Raw genomic sequence first — 23,914 nt, 5'->3', positions numbered from 1 at the left:
CCTCCATCCCTCCAGCTGTTACACTCAGCCAGTAGCTCCTGTCTCTGTGCCAGGAGCAGAGCTGCAAGGGCCGCAGCTGGGAGGAGAGAGAAGAGCCAGGCCGCAGGGTCATTTGTGTTTGCTGGCAGGGGCCCAGCCAGCCTCCCTCACATCCTTTTACAAAGGGAGCAGCTTGTCCCCATTCCTGAAGGGTTGTAACCTCTCTTCTGGGGTCCCTGGCTGCCCAGGACAGTGGGGAAGTGGGGGCTCTGCATGCCTTTGTGGTTCTGGTTCTCTGCCTGAGGTAGGTGGGCTGGTGCTGGGGGCTTTGGATAGATCTGAGGTGGAGTGAAGTGTTAGGGCTTACAGTCTGGATCTAGGATCTGGAGGTTTGGGGTCAAAGAGAATGTTTGGGTTTGCCTCCAAAACCAATGCCTAGCGCTTCCTCAGGCAGGAAATGCTCCGACATCAGATTAGGCCTGGAAGCTGCAAGAACTACACCTCCCAGCATGCAGTGCAGCCAGCCACAGGGAGAGTGGGAAGGCCTGGGGTCCACCTCTGGGAAGCCCTTCTGTCCATCTGCAGCTGCAGCAGCTGTGCCTCCTGTCAGACCATCAGGCAGGACCTCGTCAAGCTGGGGGAGAACCGAATCCTCCCAGAGACACGGATGCAGCTGCCTTCTCAGACCTCCCAACACACTGCCATTTGCTGGCTCAGAGAATGGCACGTTGCCACGGCACAGCCACGGGCTCCCACGTGCACACTCAGCATGCAGACGGAGCCTGCTCACACTGGTTCACATTTACATGCCCAGAGACACATGTCCATACCATGGCTGGGCATGCACACTTGCAGGCTCACACCTGCCTCCCTTCCAGGACACTGGCCTTCAAGGCCCACAACTCTGGGTCTGAAGAACTCCAGGCCTGACGGGCAGACTGTGACCCTCACCCACAAGGGATGAGCCCAGGATTCGCTGGAAATGTGAGTTGGGACAGACACCCCACACCCTGGGATGGGAGTGGGGATGGACGTCCTATACCCTGGCAGCCTCCCTGTCCTGCTCTTGGGAGTGACGAGAGGCTGGGTCCCAGCTGGAGAGGCCTGGCCTGTCTCCTCCCGACACCCACAGGGATAGAGGCTGCCTCATTTGTTTTTTTTTCAGTCTGGTCGAGGCTGCACCCTGGGCCTCTCCCCACCTTATCATTACCCCAGAGAGAGAAGGGAGGAAGCTTCATTTTGTGACCACTGGGCCCACCCCATGAAACTGCTCCTCCATGTAAGGGCCTCTGAAAGGGGCTTCTCTGGGGCCTGTGCCCACAGAAGCACACACAGATTCTGTCGGGTCCATCTCTTCAGTGCCCCCATCACCACAGCCACAGCCCGGGCCTGTTGTTTCCCACTAGGGACTCGCTCATGGTGGCAGCTCCTAACAGGTGTCCCAGTGCCATCCACGCAGCCCCCTGAATGCTCAGTCTAACCCACACACCTCGCCACGGTGCTTCCCAGCTGAGAGCCCTTCAGAGACTCCCTGTGGCCAACAGAGAGAAGGCCTTGCTCCTTGCTCCCTGCCCACTCTGCTCCAGCCATTTTCCTTCCCACGCTTCCCTGGCCTGGGCACCCCGCCCTCCAGCCCTGTCTACTCACTCATCTCCCAGCAACCACTCAGTGCTCCCTCCTTAGGGGCCCAGGTCCCCAAGAAGCCGTGCCAAAGCGAGTCTGCGCAGGTGTGCAGTGGCCCAGCACACACGTGTTCTGCACACGCGTGTCCCTCCAGCACACCCCCTGCTGCCCACCTTCTGCCCTGCCCCAGTCACTCCTCATTTCCCTTTCCAGATGCGCCCAGGGCAAAGTTATTACCTGAACGAATGGCCAGAATGAAAAATTAAATTTCCACTTATCCCCCTCGCTCATGCATTCCCTCTGGACCAGTGGGGCTTAGAGCAAGGGCATGGCTGTGCCCTGCAGGGTGGGCTCCCCAGAGAATGTGGCAGGCACTGGCCAATGTGGGATGGAGGGTGGTGAGGTCAGCTGCTGCTTGGAAATTGCCTGAGAGCACAAGAACAAACAGCCCTGAGAAGGCTCAGGCCAACTCCCTGAGTCCTCCGGAGGGGGCTGAGAGTCCCTTCTGAGGGAGGCCAGCCGCTCAGCGCCTGGGCCTATAATGATTCAGTGAGTGCCATGCGTCCCTGGCTCCTGCCTAATGGGGCTTTTCAGCAAGAGCCACGTTGTGTCCCTCTTCCAGCTGGGACCCTAGGTGGCCTGGCCCTCCTGCCCCTAGCCCACACCCCTCACATGTTGATAGCCCACCATCAGGGGAAGGTATCGCCACGTAGGGAGTACTGCATGATCGTGAGAAGCCTGAGACAAGTGTGAGTATCCCCATATTAGAGGTTAGGAAGCCAAGTCTCAGACAGGTGAAGCACTTGCTCAAGGCCACACAGCTAGAAAGAGCCAGTGTGTGAACACTTAGGCCAGGTCTGTGCTGTCCCCCATGTGACAGTGCCTCCCTGACGGGTAGTCATGTTCCCTATGGCCACTCCACATGGAACACAGGCCCTGCCCTTCCCACCTCCCCCTTGACTCCCCCAGTATCTATCTCAGGGCTGGAGCTTGGGCAACCATGAGGCTCCTTTTGAGCTCTACTTGGACTTTCCCCACCGAGGAGAAGTGTGTGACGCCGGCCCCTTCCACCTGCCAACCCGCGGGAACACCCCAGCTTTCCCCAGGCTCCAACCCTGATGCTCCTCCTCCTATGACCAGTCTCGGGGCCAAGGCCAGGGATTGCAGACAACAGCAAGTGGCTCTACACTCCCGCCCCTGGGTAAGAGACGTGACAGAACGGCTCTGAGGACAGGTAGGTGCAGACCCTGGACAACTTCACATGGCTCTTTCTGCAGCTGTGCCCTAAATATACCCACAAATGAGGTCTCCCACTCCCGAGACACTGGCTCAGAGCTCATGAATCCTCATGGCTTGCAGGTGTGCAGTGGCTTTGTGGCCGGAGCCCAGGAACTGCCGACCAGTCTTCTGTGTCCCTGAGCATGTTACTTCCTATATCTCAGTCACAGTGGGACACCACTTCCTCTTTTAAGACACTCTGTCACTTTGTCACCCTGCAGCTAGCTCAGGTCCACTGTAAAAGACACTCCCCATGTGAAGTTGTGATGGCAGTTTACCCCTGTGTGGACTTGTTTTGATGCTTCCATTAATAATAATGATAATGACGGAGGTCAGGGTAATAATCACGGAGCATTGGCCATTTATCGACCGACTGATCCGTGCTAGGTGCCTGACCTACGTCATGCAGAATTCTGACAACAGCCCTTCAAGGCACATCATACTGTCCCCGTTTTACAGATGAGGGCCTGTCCAGGGTCACAGCTGTCTGACATCAAGCCTCTGCTCCTTTCACATCCCAGGTGAAGTCTCTCCTCAGAACATCCTACCTCTTGTCCTCCCTTTGCCCGGATAGATAAGTTGACAGAAGAAAGCTGCAGGGAAAGCTCAGTTGCAGGGCACACAAAGCACTATGGCTTTGGGCTACATCTTCGCTTTCTCTCCAGTCTCCCTGCTTGAGGTAAGCCTCACTTTCTGGCCCATGAAGAGGTCCTCGACCACAGGTGCAGAGCTTGGAGGAGATGAGCTCCACCTGCAAACCTATCCCCACCACGCCAGCATCCCACAGCGTGTTCTGCTGGCAGATCCACGGGCAGGCTCTATTGGCCCCCAAAACAGCATTGCTGTAAACAGCACTTCCTTCTTCCCTCCCAGAGCCTTCCTCCTGCCCCTCTCTGATTGGGGGTCACCCTGAGTGTCTCATTTGCACCCTTAAATGAAAGAAAGAGAAAAGCAAAGCAAAACCAATGGCCAGAGCTCAAGGGAGAACTAGAGAAGCAGGAAAAGGAGATAATCTTCCTGCAGTGGCACCGCTCAAAGGTGAGGGATGCAGGTGGCGAAGGAACCCGTGGGTAAGGAGAGGCTGGGGAGGATGCAGCTTCCTACCTGTGATATTGACCTCCACCTGGCCTGAGCGTGTGCCGATGGGGTTGGTGGCCTCACAGATGTAGGTCCCTGCCAGGCTGTAGTTGATGGGTCCCTTGAAGAAGAGGGTTCTGTTCTGGGCCTCCACACCCTTGGGGAGAGAGCCATTCAGCCTGTGGGAAGTGGGAGACACAGCGTAGGGTTATGACTCTCTAGCCTCAAGAAGCTGTTCCTGGGTCAGCCACTTGGCTCCAGGCCCCCTAGACCTTTTGCTGAGCTTGTGTGGTAGAGTCTGTCTTTGAAGGAAGAAAAATAATCATAATAATCTCTTTCACTTGGTAGTTTTATATTATTCAGCTTTTCATATTTGATCATAATATGGGAATATAGGCAGGCTAGGTAGGTGCTGGTCCCACTTAACAGATGAAACCTGAGGTTCAAGGCCAGGGAACCATAGCTGGCAGGCAGCAGCCTGGGAGCTCCAGCCAAATCTCGGGACTCCTGGTAAAGTGCTCTTTCTACTTTCTATTCACGTCTCATGGTTGTTGGTCCTTGGTCTCCTGGGCAGCTGGTTAATAATACAGATGCCAGCCGGGCGTGGTGGCTCACGCCTGTAATCCCAGCACTTTGGGAGGCCGAGGCAGGTGGATCACACGGTCAGGAGTTTGAGACCAGCTTGGCCAATATGGTGAAACCCCATCTCTACTAAAAGTACAAAAATTAGCTGGGCGTGGTGGTGCACGCCTGTAGTCCCAGTTACTTGGGAGGGTGAGGCAGAAGAACTGCTTAAACCTGGGAGGTGGAGGTTGCAGTGAGCTGAGATTGCACCATTGCACTCCAGCCTGGGTGACAGAGTGAAACTCCGTCTCAAAGAAAAAAATAATAATAATAATACAGATGCCTTGGTTCTAACCCCAGATCTCCTGAAGCAGAACCATTGGGACAAAGACCTGGGAATCTATATTTGACAAGCCACTCAGGTAAGGAGATAGGAAGTATGTTCCATTCCACTACTTTGTGTTTTTGCTGGGAATGTCGCAGGACCTTTTCATGTGGGAAGTGACTTGCAAATTTGCCAAGGACAAGGGATCTTCTTCCTTCCTCCTGACCCCCAAGGCCACAAAGCTATCCTGTTGAACCTAGCAGCTCCTGGGTCCGCAGAGCTGAAACTGGCCAGCAGGCTCTGCCCACTCACACCTTCAGAAGCACTTTTTATTCCAGGAAGTGGAGGATCATAGGTAGGACATACCAGTGCCCTCTGCTCCCCAGAAAAAGAGGACAGACTCCTGGGCAGCTGTCTCCTGGCAACCCATATCAACCTTCTCCTTGGTTCCCCATGTCCCTGTCTTTCTGTGTGTTCCATCCAGCTCTTCTCTGGGAATAGCCTTGGCCCCAGCTGTCAGAGCCGGCTGGAGGCGAGAAGGCGAAGGCAAGGCAAGGCGAAGACCGTGAGGCCAAGAAGGGGATGGCGGGCCGCAGGGCACGTGCTCCATGAGCACAGGTGTTCTGGGCTGGCTGCTGCCTCCTCCCCAAGAATCTGGGGGTGCCAGAGAGAAGGAATAGGAACAAAGAAAGAGCTGAGATGCTCCAGAACACCGGCTTCCCTGGGGATACCTTGATAAAAATAAATACTGGGGGGTTGGGGTGGGAGTGACTCAGGCTGAATCACCAAAGGAAAATGACAAAACTCTTTATTAGGAAGAGGGAGGGAAGCAGATCACAAGGGAAACCCCTCTGGCGGAATGGCTTGTTCCACTGACCCTGACACTGTCACACATGGACGTAATGTATATGTGTGTGTTGCAGGGTGGGGTGTTCTCTCATGGCCCCGCTTCTCACTGAGCCCAGACCCTAATTTCTTCCCTGCCTAAAGGCTCCTAGAGGTAGGGTGGTTGCCCCTCATCACCCGTGGTCCAGCCAGCCGTCTTCCAAGGTGACTGGTCAGCCCTGCAGCACTTACGTGGTCCAGTGGTACTCAGTGGCTGGGGGGTTAGCATCAGCTTTGCAGGTGAGCTTCACATCCATCCGCTGCAGGTACCAGTTGCCATCGAACCCCTCAATGGTTACCTCAGGCTCATCTGTGGGGCAAGGGATGTTTGAAGAGGGTGAGGTCAGGAGAGTGGGACTTAGAACAAGGGAACTTCAGCCAGGAAGGGATGGAAGGAGCAGTGGCATGGAAACAGCCAGGAGAGAGGGAAGTGTGGGAGGGAGGGTGGCAATCACAGAGCCTGGGAGTGGAAACAGGAGGGGGACAGGGAAGGAGGAGAGAAAACGAGCAAAGGGAGGAGACACGGGAGACAGGAGGGGAGAAGAAAGCACCCCCAGAAAGAGAAAGGGAGGAGAAAGGCGAGGAGGAAGGAGGAGGGACAGTGGCGCCCACCCCAGGAGGCCTCTGGCAGCCACCCCTGCTCACACTGCACGTTGAGAGTGAGGCTTTCCTTGAAGCGGTCCATGTGGTAGTTGACGATGCAGGCCAAGGATTGCTGGTGGGCTTCCCTGCTGGGCACCAGGCGGTAGCGGCTGATGACCGTCACTGTGCCGTTGGGGTTCCGGATCTCCTGGTACTCTGCCTCACCTTTTAGCCGAGTTTCCCAGGATACCACACTGGGAGGCTTCCCATTGGCTGAGGTGCAGGTGGCCACCAGGACCTTGTCATCCTGCCCCTTCTTGGCTTGAAGCACTGCCTGGGTACCCTCTATCCAGTTGGTGGGTTTGGCTGCGAGGAAGCAGAGAGAGTGATGGGACTAGCCCTGTTGACTTGTCCAAGATGCACCAGCCAAAAGGCTGTGGTGTACGTCAGGCCTTGTCTTCAGGTCCCCTTGGCCATCCCTGCCTCTCAGCTGTGCTGCACCAAAGATTGTCCCAGAACCTCTTGCAGGAAGTTCATCATGTCTAACGTTATGTCCTCCCTGCCCTACTAGTCATATCCCCGTCATCGAGCTTAGGCCTCCTGGAGTCCCGGCATGTCTAAGGCAAGCAGTGCAGGTGGCTCCTTTCCTTACCGTGGTGTCTGATGCTGCTGCCAGCACAGTGCCTTGTGGGCTTCAACCTGAAGAATCACGTTCCCCACTGTCTAGAGCTAAGCCCCTGCCCCTAATCCCTAGTGAATTGTAGGGTGGCCTGGCTAGAAGGGACTGGAAGCCTCATGCCTGGAATGATGGGAGCATGCCCACCCAAGGGGGACGTCTGGGGTCACTGAGGCATCCTGAGGATGGCCATGCCCCGAGGTCACAGGCCTCTGGATGAACAGGGAAGGGGCCCAGGGCAGCTTACCCATCACCGTGAGATTGAGCTGGCTTTCCCGATTGCCCGTAGGGAAGGTAGCAAACTCGCAGATATAGACACCCTCATCCTCCAGCTCCAAGCGGGAGAGGCGGATGGTGCCATCGGTGAAGGAGGGTCGCAGGAATTCCACGCGCTCGCGGTAGGGAGCCAGCACGGACACACCCATGGATGGGTTATAGATGGCCACGTTCTGCTTGGAACCATTGGTGGACTTCTGCCACGTGACCTGGGTGATCTTCACGCTGGGCAGCGGGTTGGCAAAGCTACAGTGCAGAACCACGTCTGTGCCAATGAAGCCATACATGGAGTCGTTCACCTGGACCACCTGGGAGTGGGCGCCTGGCCAGGAGGACAGCAGGAAGTGGTCAGTGTCAGGCACAGCCTTCCTCCACCCACAGAGTTCCCTGTGCTCTGGTCTTGTCTTTTATAGCAGTCATTATTGTTTTTATTCTGATTGTAAAAATATTAATTACTTGTTATAAAAACACTCTAGGCAACACTGAAAAATCATGAGAAGAAAGTGACAACATCTCATGATCCTTCCACTCAGGATAATCTTGAAGGATCTATCTTCTTTTACTTTATATCTGTGTATATCCACATAACCATCTATTTTAAAAAGTCAGAATCATGCTGTACATATTATCCCATAAGCTGCTTTTTTACTTAATGATAGATTATAAACATCACTATGTGTTAGTAAACATACGTCTGCACCCTCATTTTTGGTTGCTTTTCGAGCAGAGCCCCAGCCTAGGAGCCATGCACTGGCTGCTTTGTCTTCCTGGGCCTTGGTTTCCTCCTCTGTTAAATGGGGTGGAGAATCCAGTCCTCTCTACCTCACGAGGTTACTGGGGAAAACAAATGGTGTGATGGACGAGAAGGTGCATCAGAGGCGGGAGGCTCTGGGTGAGCTCGAAGGCCCATGGTGGCTGTCATCATGGCCACCCCTGCTGTCTTCCCCTTCGTAGCTGAGTCCCCATCCCCTGGGGTGCGCTAGCTGGGCCCCTCTTACCCAGCTAGGCAGAGGGAAGTGGGCACTGCATAAGGCCAGGCCTCTGCTGGCTCCCCATGGCCTTCACAGCCAAATGTAAATGCCTTCTTTTGGCAAGACCTCCTTGCACCTGCCTCTTGTCCACATCTCTCCATCAGCCACCCTTTCCCACCGTACCAGACTGGGCCCATCCTCAGAACATGCCACATTCCTGGTTTCCTTCCCTCTTCCTCCCATTTATTCAGCCACGATTTGCCGAGTGACATATTCCAGGATCTAGTGTGAGCATTTGGGTCATATCAAGGAGCAATTCAGTCCCGGCCTCCATGGAGCACAGAGCCTATCCACCCAATACTCCTAGACTCTTACCCAGGCAGCTCCCTCCACCTAGACGGCCCTTCCCCTTCTCCACCTGTGGATGGCCCTCTGAGGCCACCTCCTCCTGGGAGCTTCCTTGATCTTCCCCACCAGAGCTAACCTGGCCACCTCTAGCTTGGCTCTTTCCTGCCTTGGAAGGTGGTGGTTACACATCTGACTTCTCCAGCAGATTACGAACTCCAAGGACAGGGTCTGTCCTTTCCATCTCTGTATCCCCAGTGCCCAGCTGCGTAGCATCAACACCAGGACCTGTACTGACTCAAGGCAGGGGGAGGGTCTAAATGACCCCCCAAGGGAGTCTGGGATCCAAGAGTGGGAATTTGGGGCTTATGCTCACTCACCTCCTCGGCATGACAGGGATATTGTAGCAGCACAGGCTCCTCTGAGGGCCCCAAAACCCATGGTCAGTGCAGTAAGTTGCTCCCCTCTCTTCCGCTCGAGAGGCCACAGGCCAGGTCTCTAGGTCACTGCAGTATCCCTGGTGCTCAGCATAGAGTGGCTACTCAAGAAATGCTTGCTGAATAAGTCTATCTTTGGCTTCAGCAAGCCAGGCCCTGCCATGTTCTGAAAGTTTCCCTGAGGTTCGCCCTTCTTTGTGCTGATTCACATCCACACAGCCCTTCAAGGTTCATCAGGCCTATCCCCACCTTCACCCCTCCAGCTGTTCCCTGTGCCAGCCTGTGGGGTGCTTCAGAGCTGATGCTCCCTGGGCAGAGGCCCCATGGGCTGGGAATACGATGGGAGAAGCATCCAGCCACGAGTTGGGAGGGCTGGGCTGTAGCCTGCCTCTGCCTTTAGCAGGCAGTGGGACTGTGGCCAGTCACCTCCCCTTTCTGAGCCCTATCTTCCTCCTCTGTAAGGCAGCAGGCTGGCCTCCCGAGTCCCAGTGGTCCTCTTGGCCCTAACTGTCTGATGGCAGCCCAGTGCAGCTGTGGCCCCACTCCAGAAACAGTCCCACGGTGAGGTCAGTGGGCCACACGGTCCAGCACTCTTGCTGACGGGCTAGTTGGCAAGCAGCTAAGCCCTAGGCCCTCTCCAGCAGGATAATTGGGTGCTCCCCACCCCTCCCCCAGCCTGCTGGAGGCTGCCCAGCGGCTGAGATAATGTGGGCATAATTGGGGAACTTGCGCCACACAAAGCTAGGAACAGGAAAAGCCAGTTGGGAGGGCTTGGGCCCCAGGTGAGAGCGCAGGGAAGGGGTGTGGGCTCCAGGAGCCATTTCGGGATTGGTGCCATGCATGGATTGGTGCTATGCATGGTGGACCCGCAACGGGACACAGCCCTTTGAGCCCCTGCAATCTTGTCTCCTCTCATCCCCTGAAGGTATGGAGGCAGGCAGGGCACAGTCCCAGGGGCACAGGCTGACATTCATTGTCTGTCTTCAGTGGTGACCTCACCCTCAGAGCTGTGTCAATGCCAGGAGGGGAGATGGCTGATAGCGGCCAGGCATGGGGTGGGGAGGGTGCTGCAAGGTGGCCGGGCACCCCAGAGGCCCCCTCACGTCTACCAATCCCTCACCAGGCAGGGGCGGCCCACGTCTATGTTGGGGGTGGAGGTTGCTCTTTTCCGTGCACTGTGGCACTCCCAGAAGCAACCACATGGTGGGGAAGTGAAGGATGTTCGTAGCCTCTCTCTTACTGGGCACCAAGTGGGTGCCCCTAGTCCTGCCCCTTTTTGCCCTGGTGATGGGCAGGGTGGGGTGGGGCAGGGAGGATCTTTAAGGAGCAGGTACAGACTCACTTTGGTGTTTGCCTCTTTGCTACATCTGACTGCTGGCAGGGTCGGGGAGGTGACCCAGGGGGTGAGCATAAGGGAGCTCTTGGAGTAAGGGGTTTGGGGTCATTGAGGGTGGGGACTGGATCCCAGAGTTCTGGAGCTGGGAGGTGCTGGAAGATTGGAAAGGCCTAAAAACTCCACTTCTCCACTCCAGACTTAGGGACCGGGAACCCAAGCCTCTTATTAGGGGCTGCCTGCCTTGGTCCAAGGACTCAGGGTTGGGGAGAAGGACCCTCATTCTTTAGATTGGGAGGTTTTCAGAGGGGAGCAGAGTCCAGGTGACTCTAACAGGCAGGGTTAGAATGTTAGAGTCAACAGAGGAGCAGGGATCACCACCGGAAAGAAAGAAAGAGCTGGATGGGGGGCAAGAATCCTGGAACAGGTGGGCCATGAGAAAAGACCAGGATTGATTAAAGGCAGCCTGCTCCAGGGACAGGCAGCAGAAACAGGGGCTTAAATACTGCACAGCCCCTCTCCTTGCCAAGCTTCTCCAGACAGTGCAGACCTGACAACCTGAAAGCTGAGCTAGCGTCTCCCACCTTTTTAAGGGCTGTTCCGTCACCACCCTTTCAGGCAGCATGGCGGGGCTGTTAGGAGCCAGGCAGTAGGGGTTTGCATTCCACCTCTGCCATTGGTGAGCTGTGCAACCTTGGCCAAATGACTTATCCTCTCTGTAGCTCAGTTTGCACCAAGGTTGCACATCTGCAAGATGGGGATTATAATAGTTAATACCTGCCCTATAAAACTGCTGTAAGGATTAAAAGAGGGAGTCCATGGGAAACTCAGAAAGCAGCACTTAGGACAAATGAAAGGCTCATTAGATGCTACCTTCCATCATCATCATCATCACCATCATCTTTCATCTATGAAGCAATAGGCCTCCCTCCCTGGAACTTCATTCAACAAATATATGCTGAGAACCTACTCCATACTGGACACTGTAGGGAGTGCTACTAGGCGCCCCTCTTCCAGGACGCTCTTGTGACTGTCATCTCTTCCTACTCAGCTGACAGCTCTATTCATACCCCAATAACATATAACGCTGACTTGTACCCCTTTATTTTCTACTTCCTGGCATACGTGTCTAGCCTGTCTACTGTCTCCCAACCAATTGTAAGCCCCTGCAGGAGATGAAAGGAGCAGGCCTGGCCTTGGGTTGAGCTGACCATGTCACGCCTGACACTGGCAGGGTCCAGGGCTTGGGGAGTTCCCTGCTGACTTTCTCTGATTCCCTAAACAGTCAGGGCTGGTCCACAGAACACATCCTGTCTCCTTCCCCGCAGGTTCCCTCTTATATGAGAAGCAGAGGCTGGCCCAGATGTGGGAACTGGGACCACTAAAATGGTAGCATATTGGAGCTTAATGGACCATGCACTCCATCACTTACAATGGCTGGAGGGATTAGGTCACCTGCCCAGGGACACAGAACAGCAGCACCCAGCCCAGTGCTTTCCCACCCTCCCACAAAAACAGACTCTGGCTCAACCTAACTCCCTGGGGCCTCTTTCTGGGTGGTGTCCCTTCTAGAATATAACCTCAGTGCCTCCACTGCCCCTTGTGAGAAATGGCACAAACACCAGCTACAATACTGGTGTGGCCACTGCATCTGCAGGTCACCTGACTGGGTGTCAGGTGATAGGTCAGAAACAGGGGCTTTGGGGATCCCAGGTATGTATGTGTGTGTGTGTGTGTGTGGCGGGGGAGGGGGGCACTTGCAGGAGGCTGCTATGTGCTGAGCAATAAGAGCCAGAGAGGTGGGGAGTGAAGGGCAGAGGTATCCATAGAACATGTGCCCTCAGCAGAGGGGCTCTTGCATCCCACAGATATCAAAAGAATCAGTCTTTTTTTTTCTGACCTCAAGCACTGCCTATATTCTCCCTGACCACCCTATGAGCTCCAGGATCTGGGACCCATGCCCCTGGGGCTTGTTCTCAAGTGCCTCAGTTTCTCCACTAGAGCTCAGGTTGGGCAGTTCAGGCTGCCTCGCTTTCCAGAAGTGCTGAGCCAGCATGACGGGCCTCAGGCCGGCCCCCTGAGACGTCACAGACCTGCGAACGCCTGAGCTCAGCAACAAAGCACAAAGGCTCCTCAGTTGTGGCGGACAAACCTGCTCCCCAAGGCCCTGCCTGCCGTGGAGCTCGTCCACAGGCCAGTGCCACAGGTTCCCACGCAGCGGGGTGTGGCACACTCCGCTCCCCACATACCCACTTCCAGCAGTTTCTCCTCCTGCTAACCCCAGACCCCTCTCTTCCTAGCCAAGCAGGCTGGAACTGGGCTCAGGGGTAGGTGAAAGTGGGTACCTAGGTGAGGCGAGGGGGATTCAGGGCTTCCTGGCACGAACCACTTCTTTTGTCCTGGCTGTGCCAGCCCACCCAGCCCCTCCTTTCCTGAGACTCTGCCTGGGGGCCTTGAAGTGGCTGGGCAGAGGAGGCCAACCTGGCCTGGAGTAAAGTGGCGGCACATTGCAGAGAGGGAGTGGCTCTGTGTGCACCTGTGTGTCTGAGGCGGGGGCTGGGCTCCCCTATAAGGGCCTCTGTGAAATCGATATCCTTCGGGATGCATTTCTAGGGCTTTCCAGGGATGCTCCCACCCCTACCCCAGGAACTGGCAGAAGGGGACAGGATGTCCGGTGAGAAACCGGCTAAGTGGTAAGTGGGAGTGACTCACCCACTGGGAGGGGCAGGGCCTCCATCTGAAACCCTGCTGAGGCAGCACAGTGACCTAAAGGTTATAGGCCCCCTCCTCCCAGTGCAGCCGCTTCCCCGAATGTCAACTCCCAGGGCTGGCCAGCTCCATACCTTCTAAAGCCAAGGCCAGCTCCACCTGGGAGACGCTGGTGTGGAGGAGCGTGCAATCAGGACACCCGCTCCCTTTCTGGGGTCCCCTCCTTTCACAGGTTTTGCCAATCAGTGTCACCTAGACTCCGATCATTCTGTCAGCAAAACCCAGAGGGGCAGGGCTCTCACTGAGCTTGTCCTGTCTCATTTCCCCATTAGTCCAGGAGATTCACGGTTGCCCAGGCTGCCCCCTCCTGCCTCCAGACTCCCCTCTACACTCAGGAAGGGGAGGAGGGCTCAGCAAGGAAGCAGAAGCAGACCCAGCAGACCCAGTTCTTGTCCTGGTGCTCCGGCCACCTTTCCCTGGGGCTGGGCACAGTCTGAACTTGAGTCCTGCCTGGCCTTGCACTGCTGTTAGTCTGGCATCTCTGTCTCCCCTGATGCCTGCAGTGCAGAGACTTTGGCTGGTGGGAGGTGCTGATAACATCCCATGAGCCCACAGTCAGGGGCTAATTGCTACCATCCAAGTCAGTGCCTCCACCCCTCCTTTGGGGTCACAAAAACTGCCGATGTTTTCCTCTTGCCTGATGACCCCCTAACTCCCCACATGGAGCTGTTTAATGATGGGCTGTGGAGCTGGCGCCCAGCGCCTTGGGCGGGTGAGCACAGTGCGTGGGAGAGGAGGGGGCATGGCAGCCTGGGAAAAGCCCCGAGAAGGAGCCAGCGCAAGAGCCCAGGATCTTCCAGACAGGCCAGGCTGGCCCTGCTCTGCTCCCCCAGCAGTGCAGAAGCCCCAGGGTGGCGGCAGTGATGGGGGTGCTCTGGCAAGTCCCGCCTCCCTCCAGCAGGACAGGCTGGGGGACAGAGATGAGTCAGGGAGCTGAGTTTTGCCTTCTCCTACCAGGTGGCTGAGGACACCTGGACTCTGTCCTGCAGGCCTCTTTCATGCTGGCTGCCCCATCTCCATGGCCCATCGTGGGGCCGGTCCTGAGCCAGCCTTTGACTCTATCGTGGCACCCCAGGAACACAGAGCCTCTCTCTTGGCCCTGCCCACCTCTAGCCTTCAAGGCATCACCCCTCGGATCACTCTCCTGTACCTGCCACCTTTGCTCTGCTCACCTGGACGTTGGGAGAGGCGAGCTCTGGTCCCCACTACTTGGTCACTGTTTTTCTGTATGGCCTTGGACAGGGTGGTTTCCTTTGCTGTAAAATGGGAGTATTGGCTCTGATGACCTTGGGGGACTGCACTTTGGACATGACCTGTCCAGCTCTCTCTGACCCAGCTGTGCCTTTGCCTTGGATCAACTTCTGGGGACCTATCTACCAAGTGGCTGCTCTGCCTCTCTACACTGCCCAGCTCTCCAGGAAGACCTCCCAGGTGAAGTGGGATGCCAGGAAAACCCAGGCCACAGCATGGCAAAGCTGGAGCACACAGGGACTCTCCTACAGTCAAGTAATCACCAGGTCTTACTGATGCCAGCTCCTAAACAGCTTTTGAATTCCTCTTGATTTTCCAGCCCCACTGGTCCCGATTCAAACTTCCTAAGCCCTCTCCCACTAGTGCACACCTCCCTCCACCTCACCTCCAGCAGTCTCCCTTTCTTATTTTCTCAATACTCCTGGGCTGGGATTTTGCACTAGCCCTTTCCTTTGAACCTTAGCACCTGCCACCTCATGCCTCCCTCCATTTCCCCAAGCTTTGCCCCTTGCCCAGGCCTACATCGTCCCTTCCCTAGTCCACTGCTACATCACGCTAAGTCTAGTCTCCTGCCCCCAGCTCCGCCCTGAAACTCCTTCACTCAGCTGCCAGAGGGATCTCTGTAAAATGCAAATCACTTACTACCTCAGACCCTCCCATGGTAACCTGCAGCCCTCAGGATGAAGTTTTTCCAGGCTCTAGACCCTATCTTGGGCATCCCCAACCTCCAGCCACTTCCTCTCCCAACTTTCTCTCCTCTTCCTTGCCACACTGAACAATCCGGTCAGTTCAGGTTCCTGCCTCGGTGAAAACCGCACCACTACCCCGTTACCTGCGCAAGTCCTTTTCATTCCCCCCGGAATCACCTTAGAGTTGACTTTCAAGGGGGAGGCTTTCCGGAGCCCTCCTCTTCCCACCATCATGGGTTGCGTGTTCCTGCACCCCCAGGGTCCCGGTATCTCGGCGCGCACCTGTCATAGCATTTCTCCTACTGAGTTTGGAAAAGGCCAGGACTTCAATCAACCCAGTGCCCGGCACATGGGAAACACAGGGGGCCCAAGTGGCAGGTGGAAAAGGCTGTGGGCAGCTGGGGGCCTGAGCCAGGGTTAGCCATTTCTCAGGTCTGACTGCAGCTTCCTGGAAACTGCACATTATTCAAAAGGCAGAAATGGGAAGTGAGGCCTCACACCTGCATGGAAGGGAAGCAGGTCAGGGTCCGAATCTTCTCCTTCCTTGACTGAAAGCAGGAAGCCACATCCCAACAGGGGGAAGGTTGGCCCGATCCCTCACCCACCTCCAACCCCACAACTTCTGCTTGCTTCCCCGAGACATTTCTCAATTCCTTTCCTCTCCTCTGCCCCAGTTCCCAGCACCTGGGCCCTCTTCCTTCCTCACACCAGACCATAAGGTGACAAACATTTTTCTCACCCAAGCAAACTCCATCCCCGAGGCCCTGCTCTGGAGATCTTAGCCTTGTTTGTGTCTGCACTCCCTGGTTCATCACCCCTCCCACCACTGCTGGGGCTTCTGCTGTCCCAGCCTTTCATGGTCTGGCCAACCTGGAACCCCCTGGCTCGGAGGCCAAGATTCAGGCATGTCCCATTGTCTGCCACTGATGCCAACCCTCTCCACCCCAGCTGCAGCAAACGACACTGTCTCGTAGCAGACACGGCAGCCTGGATTTCCCTCGGCAAGTGTGCATTTTTAATGACACATTTTGGGGAGTGTAGGCAGCAGCCTCTTTGGAAGGCTAGTGTGGGGGTGGGAGAGGCGGGGGGCTGCCGAGAAAGCAGAGGGAGAATTCCCCAGGCTTCCCCGGAGAATCTTTTAAAAGCTCAGTATTGACATCTGCATTGTCTCAGCCCTGCAGGCTTCATGCTGATGTTCAACACCTGTTTGGAAGCAGAGGGTTCTCGATCTGCCTCATCCCAGGAGGGGCCTGTGGGGCCACCCCAGCGCCCAACCCTCCCGATGCCCTGTCCAGCTATGGGCAGCTGCCTGCTCGGACGGCTGTGGGGGTGAGTGGAAGGCAGTGGGGGAAGGTATACAATGCTTACCTGCAGGGAACGCTCATTCTAATAGGGATGGGGTGGGAGCTCTAGGGGTTGTGTAGAAGGCCTGACAGATGAGACATTACGAGGAACATGGGTGGGGGGGGTAGAAAGTAATCTATGAGTGCTGACTTTGAATTCAGATAGACCTGGGTTTGTGTCTGCTGCTTTTTAGCTGGTTGACTTCGAGAAAGGTGCATTAATCTCTCCATGCCTCAGTTTCCTCATGTATAAAACGGGGCCAATAATAGTACTATCTCCTGGGGCTGATTTGAGGATCCAATGAAATAATTCAGTTTTGCTCTTGGCATAGTGCTTGGCCCATAGCTATGCTACACAAGCAGTTGTATTATTCACTAGGAGAAAGAACCTACCTAGAAATCACGTGCTCTGGTTCCCTGATTCCCATCCCGGCTCTAAGCCCACCCTGTGATCCTGAGCAGACCCCTGCAGTGGTGAGGCTACTCCCCCAGGGCACGAATGAACTCTGCACTAATGACGTTTTGGAGGGGGGGACTGTCCTGTTGTGGGGGGCTGTCCTGTGTGTTGCAGAAGTTTAGCAAGATCCCTGGCCTCTACCCAAGTGCACCCCCTCCACTTGTGATGACAAAATAACCACAGACATTGCTGCATCTCCCATGGCAGGCAAAATCATCCCCGGGTAAGACCACCGGCCTAGAGGAAGGGAGTAAAGCTCAGGCAGGGATGGTGGAGCTCACGATGGATATGCAGGGCTGGCTGTGGCAAGGTGGTGCAGAGAGGAGTGGGAAACATAGTTGGGGGGTACTCTGGTGGGGAATTGTCCTTGTTTGTCCAGGGACAGGGGGTCCAGAGGTGGCTGGGAACAGGGGTGTAGGTCTTCCTGTCTGGAGAGCCTGGGCTCTGTAGGAGGGGCAGCGGGTTGTGTTTGGGGGAGACAGGTAGAGAGAACAGGGCCCTCTGGGGAGCTGGCTGTCAGAATGTGGGTTATAGAGTGGCATGTGTGTCCTCAGAGGATGCAAGAGGGTGGGTAGGGGCAGCGAGGGGAGGGACACAGGGGACATGCGGTGGGGTGTTGTGAGCACCTTTAGACAGGGAGGGGAGGGAGGCTGCCAAGGTAAGGGCTGGGCTAGGTTTCTAAGAGCTGAAACAAAGTCAGGCAGCGTCTTCCTTCGGCTGGTAAACTGCTATCATTTTGGAAGGATTTTCACCTCATTTGGTTTCTGCTTAAGTGAAATCCACAACATGTGTTCTGTGCATTAGTGGAGTGTTTGTGCTTAATTAGTGGCAAATTCTTTCATATTAAAGTCATTAAGTTTTGCAGTTTGCGCTCCTCACCCTGGGCCTGGTTCTCCTGGCTTTTCTTTGAACACAGGAGGGCCTGATTGCAGACTTGCAGGTGGTTCCAGCCTCGCAGCCTCAGGAGCAGCACACACATGTGCACGCACACCTTCCCTGTGGCATTCAGACCCTACAGCACCAGCCCTTGGGCCCGTCCCACCCAAGGCTGGCATCTGGCACTCCCAGCACTTCCATACATGCCCCAGGCACCTCCTGCTCCTAGGCAAGGCTTTGGAGTCAGAATTCTGCCTGCCCAGAGGCACTCTGCTGTGGGAGGGAGTTGCAAAGTGAGGGACTATCGGTTCAGGCTTCAGGGTGTGGGTGGGGCCCTGCTGCTGAAGGGGCAATGAGGAGAAGGCAACCTGACTGTTCAGAAGGTTGGCCCCGCACATTCCAACCAGGCAGCAGGGCTAGGAGCTCCATGCGCATTGCCAGAGCAGCAGGTGGGGGCCACTGGAGCAACACTGGGACGGAGGGCTCTCGACCCCATCCCCTCAAGAAGGCCTTGGTCTCACCAATCCCCACTGCAGTGACCCCTGAGATAATACTTTGTAGCCACAGCACAGTGGTGACCTTGAACTCTTGGGACAGCGAGTGGCGATCAGTGACCAGGGCCCCAGAGCAATCTCTTCCCTCCACCTGCTTCCAAAGCAGCTTGAGAAGAAGGAGGTATCTGCATAGGCACCAAACCTGCTATTTCATTTCTGGGCAGAACTCACTGGTCTGGACCCAATGAGCGATACTGTGTTCAAATTGCACATAAGGTCTGGGTTAGACGTAACATTCCCAGGTGGGGCTGGGCCTTCTGCTGAACCCTTCCCTGTATGGATGATACAAGAACTGCACCAGGCCTTGGCACAAGGTGCTCAGGGCCTCTTCTGTACCTGGACTTAGGCGGTGCCAGGAAAGGGAGCTGTGATGCTGGAGGAGACAGCCGGAGCTCCTTTCCTCGCAGCCCCTCCTTGGTGAAACCTCACCCTGCAGTGTCTCAGGTGGCACAACCATGGACTGAGACCCCAGCAGGCCAGCCTCTCCTCTTTCCGTGTTTCCTGGCTCAGGGCTGTCTCCATCCAAAAAAAAAAAAAAAAGCCTTCTTTGCTTCCTTGCCACCCTATGAACTCTGCTCCTGAATCAGGGACCTCAGAGCCGGTGGGTAGCAGTCTTTATCTGATGCACTTCAATGACCAGGGTCTGGGGCCAGAAAAAAAAAGGGGGCGGGAAACCGAACTGGCAAAGGCTTAAAGTCGAGTTTTCTCTTGACTTCTTCAGCTAGTGTGGCCCCAGGAGCCCCCACCAAAGGGTCTCCAGCAGGGCTGCTGGAGGTGGGCCAGGAGGGAGAGTCCCCCAGGCACCAGCAGATCAGGGCCTCAGGACTGCTGGGGTAAGAGGCAAAACCCCTGGCTCTGTGTTCCCTCAGCTGAGAGAACCCAAAGCCCAGAGGGAGACCGGCCCATGCCCAGATGTTCAGGCTTATGTCTGAGTAGCATCTGGGTGGGGCCTGGGGTGGGGAGGGTCCCACATCACAGGATGCCACAGAGGTGGGGGAACTCGGGGACTCTGAGTGGCTTTTCCATCACTTCAGAAGCCACTCACTTTTCACACCACCCCCACCTCAACCTACCTTCCGGCTCAGCTACCACTGCAACCCTGATTCTCTCCCCTGGCCAATGGTCCTGTGAAAATGGGCAGTTATCCTCCAAACATAAGCAATGGCCTTTTGTTCAACTAGTGCTGAGCCTCCCAAACTCATCCACCCTTTCTGAGGACACCAGCCTGAGCTGGAATACCCCAACTCAATGTACTTGCCCCAGTGTTAACCACCAAAAGCATTCTCCCCAACCACTCACAGAAACCCCAAGAGTAGCCCCCACCCAGGTCTCAACATCAGTGCCAACCCAGACCACAACACAAACCCGGGTCGTGACCCCAACCCTAGTGTTAACCTCTTCCTGGTTTAACCACAGAACGAAGCAAACTCCAAGCATGGCCCTCAGTGCAGCAGCAGGCCTGAGCTCAGCTCCTCTGGAGCTCCAGGTCTAAATCCAGCCCCAGCTTGGGGTCACCCTGGAGAGCAGGCAGCCACAGCTCACAGTTTTCTTTCCACCTGAGAGTCCCCTATCTTGAGGTGGGCAGGGAAAGTGGGATCTTCAAAAGGTTGTGACGTGGGGTTTTGGGGAGAGGCCATCTGAGCTGAAGGCTGCTCTGTGGGTGGTCTGCCCGCGGGGAGCACAGTGCTGACCACTCTCTGCCTCGCTCTTGCCCCACCACAGCAGGGCCTGTGGACACGTCCAGGTCCCTGGGCTGTCCCTTTCCCCAGTGCCCAGAAGGCTGAAAGGGGCGGTGGGAAGGCAGAGGCTTCCTTGTTTTTCCTGGTGCTAATGTCAGCCTTGGCACTTAACTAGCAGTAGGACCTATGAACAAGTCTCATAACTTTCCCGAAACCCAGACTTTTCAACTGTAAATGGGCCGGAGCACATCCACCTCGTTTGGGTGGAGGGAGAGCTCCTGTATAAAATGACCTCCCCAGTCCCAGGAGTCTTCTGGGAGCCCTCCTGCCTGGCCTGCCCTGCTCCCAGCTCCTGGCTGTCATCCTCCCTTCCTCCCTCTTTCTCGGCAGCACTGAAATCATCACTTGGCAAAATGCTGAGGGGAGCACATCCCTCCTCCGCTGTGGCCTGTCTTCTTCCTGCCCCGCCAGGCAGGGGCATGTGGGGTGAGGGGCCTGAGAGGCAGAAGGTAGAAGCCCTGAGCCTGGCCGCATGTCCCCAGCCCCACCTGCTCCCTCCCAGCGTCCCCAGTGGTGTCAGAGTTTTGAGAGTGGGGTCTTTCCCATGCTTCCCCCGCCCGACCATCCCTCTGCCCAACATGAATCTATCAGAAGCCTCGCCCAGCCCCGCTTCCAGCTCAGACTTGTCGGGGTTTCAGGAGTCACTGGGTAGGGGCTGGCGTGCCAGGGCCTGCTCCGCATCCTGCCTCACGGAGGAGCCAGCACGTAGGCTCGGAGCTCGCGCCCAGCTGCGGACGCAGCTCAGCTTCGGTGGCCACCTGCTTCCCTTCCCTTCCCTCCTTCCATTCCCATGCCCTCTTGGCTCTGTGCAGAGGGGCCCCTGAAAGCCGAGGAGTGGCTTGTGGCAGTGATGTGTGTGTGTGTGTGTGTGTGTGTGTGTGTGTGTGTGGCGGGGGTGGGAAGTGGACCCCATGTTTGCCACATCTGGGAAGAGTGTTGCCTGCCTCCTTTTGGCCACCCCAAGGTTGGGCCCATCCCCTTAGCAGCAGCAGAAGCTGGGGCTCAAGTGCTCCCCTCCTTCCCTCCCTGGGGGAGAAAGTACAAAAGGGTCAGGTTCCCTGCCAGGCCCCTCCCAAAGGATGGCAAGAACAGTTAACACATGTGCACTGCTGATCTGTGCCAGGTCCGGGGCTGGATATTTACATACATTAATTCACTTAATCCTTACAACACTCCAGGAGCGAGATTGTCCCCTAGAGATGAGGAAACTCAGGGAGGTCAAGTCATCTGCCCACAGTCACAGTCTCCAAGGCTGATTCTGATCGGGGCAGTCTGTCTCCACAGGTGACGTTCTTCACCACACTCGTGGCTCCACGGCCTCCCTCTCTCCCCTTCCTGGGGAAAAGGGCGGCCAGCACCCTCTGAACCAGACCTGGGTGAGCAGTCCCTGCCTGCTGGCAGTGCTGGCCTGAGGCTGACGACGGGGCTGCTGGGAGCTCCTTGCAGAGAGGGCAGGCACCATCCCCCCGCCCCTGCCTCTCCTCCTTCACTCTGGGGGAGGCTGAGCTGACACCTCTGCCTTCCCCAGGACTACAGGGGCTAGCAACCCCAGCAGCCCAGCACAAGGATATGACTGAAGACTCCAGACATCAAAAGCCCCCATTCTTCCCCTGTTCCCCTTGCCTCCTCATCCCAGAGCTCAGAGACTTGACTTCCAGTCCAAACCCTGACACTCTCAGGGTGTGTGTCTGTCTGCCCCTCAGCTCCTCCACCTGTGAAACCTGGAGGTGGCACCTGCATGCTTTGCCTCCTGGGGCTTTGGGGTGGTGAGGTCCAAGTGAAAAAGGAACGCTGAGCACCTCTGAAAACTAAAGGGCGAATGACAGGTGCATGTATCAAGCACCTGTGATGTCATCCATTTACATGTAAAATCTCATTTAATCTTCACAACTACCCTGGGTGGGGAGTCCCCTCAGCCTCGGGCCAAGAGAGGAGAGTGACTGTCAAGCTCTGTCCTTTCCCAAGGCCCAGGAATGGAAGGTGCTGTTATTCTTTTCCTCGTTTTTCACTCAGCCCCTCCCACTCTGGGCCATGACCACCATGAAGCCCAGGAAGTGGCAGCAGGTGCTCATGAAGAGTCAGCAGAGGCTCCTCACACCCCTCCCTAAGTTGGGGCACTGGGGTCCTGCGAGGCCCAGCTCAGCCTCCAAGACAAGCAGGGGGCTCCAACACACCTCTAATGTTGGACGGTGAAGCCGGGCTTCCGCAGCAGAGGCTGCTGGGATAGCACACCAAATTAGCTTAATGAGCGAGGCCCAGCTTTAACAGGGGCCCTCCGTGTTGCAGCGCTGACTCCTGCTTTCATTTTTAATGCTGGAAAAGGGTGGGTTTTCTTTTTCTCTCTCCCCTGTGCATTTTCACCCTAGCTAATGACTCCTCACTCAGAAAGGCCCTTACCACTGCTAATTAGATTTAATTACTGGAGTAATTAATGATTTGATTGGAAAACTAGAATATTGTGGATGAATTTTGTGTATAAATAGGAAAGTCAAAGGGACAGGGAACTCAGGCTGAGACCAGTCTGGGGCAGGAGGAAAGACCAGGCTGAGCATTGGTCAGCTGGCAGCTCTGAGACAGGGACTGTCTGCTCTCGGCTCCCCATTCACAGAGGGGGAAATGGAGGGGCAGAGAAGGAAACTCTTCCAAGGCTGCCAAGAAGTTGGTGGGAATCAGGGGAAGCAGGAGCTGGCAGGGTCAGACCCAGGGAGAAGAGGGGTGGGAAGGAGTGATTTGAGCCTGGATGGCTTGGCTGGCTCAGCAGTGTGATCATGGCCCAGGAGCACCTGGGCAAGAGTCATCAACTGAACACTGGCCCATAGAAATGTACTGTGGTGGCTTCTCTTGTTGTGACTACAAAGACCCTGCCTCTTGGTCACCAGATAAGCAAATAGCTCAAGCCAGGAGGCAGCCAGGTGTGGTGAGAAGGAGCAGTTGGCAGTAGGCAGGCAGTTGGGAGGCCTGGGTCCCCTGGAAAGTCACTACCTCTCATTGCAGAAGGTTCCTGACCTTCTGTCTATTTCCTGCTTGGCTCACAGCCGCGTGCCTTGGCCTGAAGTGATGTGGGCTGAAGAGGGCAGGGTGGGCAACACATTTGCTCTTTGAACTTGATGGTGACACACCAGTTTTGTATTACTCTGGGGAGGGGAACCCTGGAGGAAGAAATAGGGGAGTGAAGGGGATGGGGATGCTGATTTGGTCCATGGTCCACTCCAGGGCAGGCCCTCAATGATACCTCTGTGCTGAGGGCCTGAACCCAGGTGTCCTGCTGCCCCCCAGGCATCTTGCCCTCCATGTGCACTGAACTCCTCTCTCCAGCTGCTCCTTCAGCCCTACCCCTCCCAGGGCCCAACCATAGTTGCATCAATATAGCCCCTTGACTCTCCTTCTACTCCCTCGGCTCCCTGCAACTCCACAGGGAGGTGAGGCTCCTACTGTCTCTTATCTGGAATCACAGTACTGAAAATATGTCACCTTTACTGAGCACCCACTGTCCAATGGGTATTACGTTAGGTAATCCGTCTCCCTAGTATGCAGAGAAACTGAGGCTCAGGCTCGTGAAGTGATCTGTCCAAGCCACACTGCTAATAAGTGGATTTAAATACAAATCAGATCTTGTTACACAAGTCCCCAGTCACTCTCCACTGCCTTGGGGTAAATCTAAACTACTTATCAGGCCTTCACAATCTGTCCCTGCCCATATTCCCATCTCCCTCTCCCACCCCTCCCAGGTCCCCACCCTCCCCACCAGTCCCCGCTGCCAGTGGAAAACTCCTACCCACCCTTCAACACTCAGGTCCCACACTGCCATCAGCTCTGACCTCAGGTTCCCACAGTATCTGGCTCCTTGCTCAAACAGCTGTCCCTGGCACACAGTGTTGGCTGTGC

General features: G+C 55.9%; 1 protein-coding gene across 2 annotated transcripts in view; it reads right to left on the bottom strand.

The window, feature by feature from the left end:
- Window positions 1–23,914, bottom strand: part of NECTIN1 (nectin cell adhesion molecule 1) — a 95,308-nt gene that overhangs the window by 37,491 nt on the left and 33,903 nt on the right. For both annotated transcript variants that reach the window (XM_030828933.1, XM_003253280.4), the window contains exons 2-5: window positions 7,237–7,587; window positions 6,377–6,679; window positions 5,924–6,041; window positions 3,985–4,136 (exon numbers count right to left, since the gene is read on the bottom strand). In XM_030828933.1, coding sequence (XP_030684793.1) covers window positions 3,985–4,136; window positions 5,924–6,041; window positions 6,377–6,679; window positions 7,237–7,587 — 924 coding nt within the window. The remainder of the gene's footprint in view (window positions 1–3,984; window positions 4,137–5,923; window positions 6,042–6,376; window positions 6,680–7,236; window positions 7,588–23,914) is intronic.

Source organism: Nomascus leucogenys, chromosome 15 (assembly GCF_006542625.1).
Source record: "Nomascus leucogenys isolate Asia chromosome 15, Asia_NLE_v1, whole genome shotgun sequence".
Classification (NCBI taxonomy): domain Eukaryota; kingdom Metazoa; phylum Chordata; class Mammalia; order Primates; family Hylobatidae; genus Nomascus; species Nomascus leucogenys.
The sequence above is the reverse complement of the archived record's forward strand: the minus strand, read 5'-3'. Positions and strand labels throughout refer to the sequence as shown.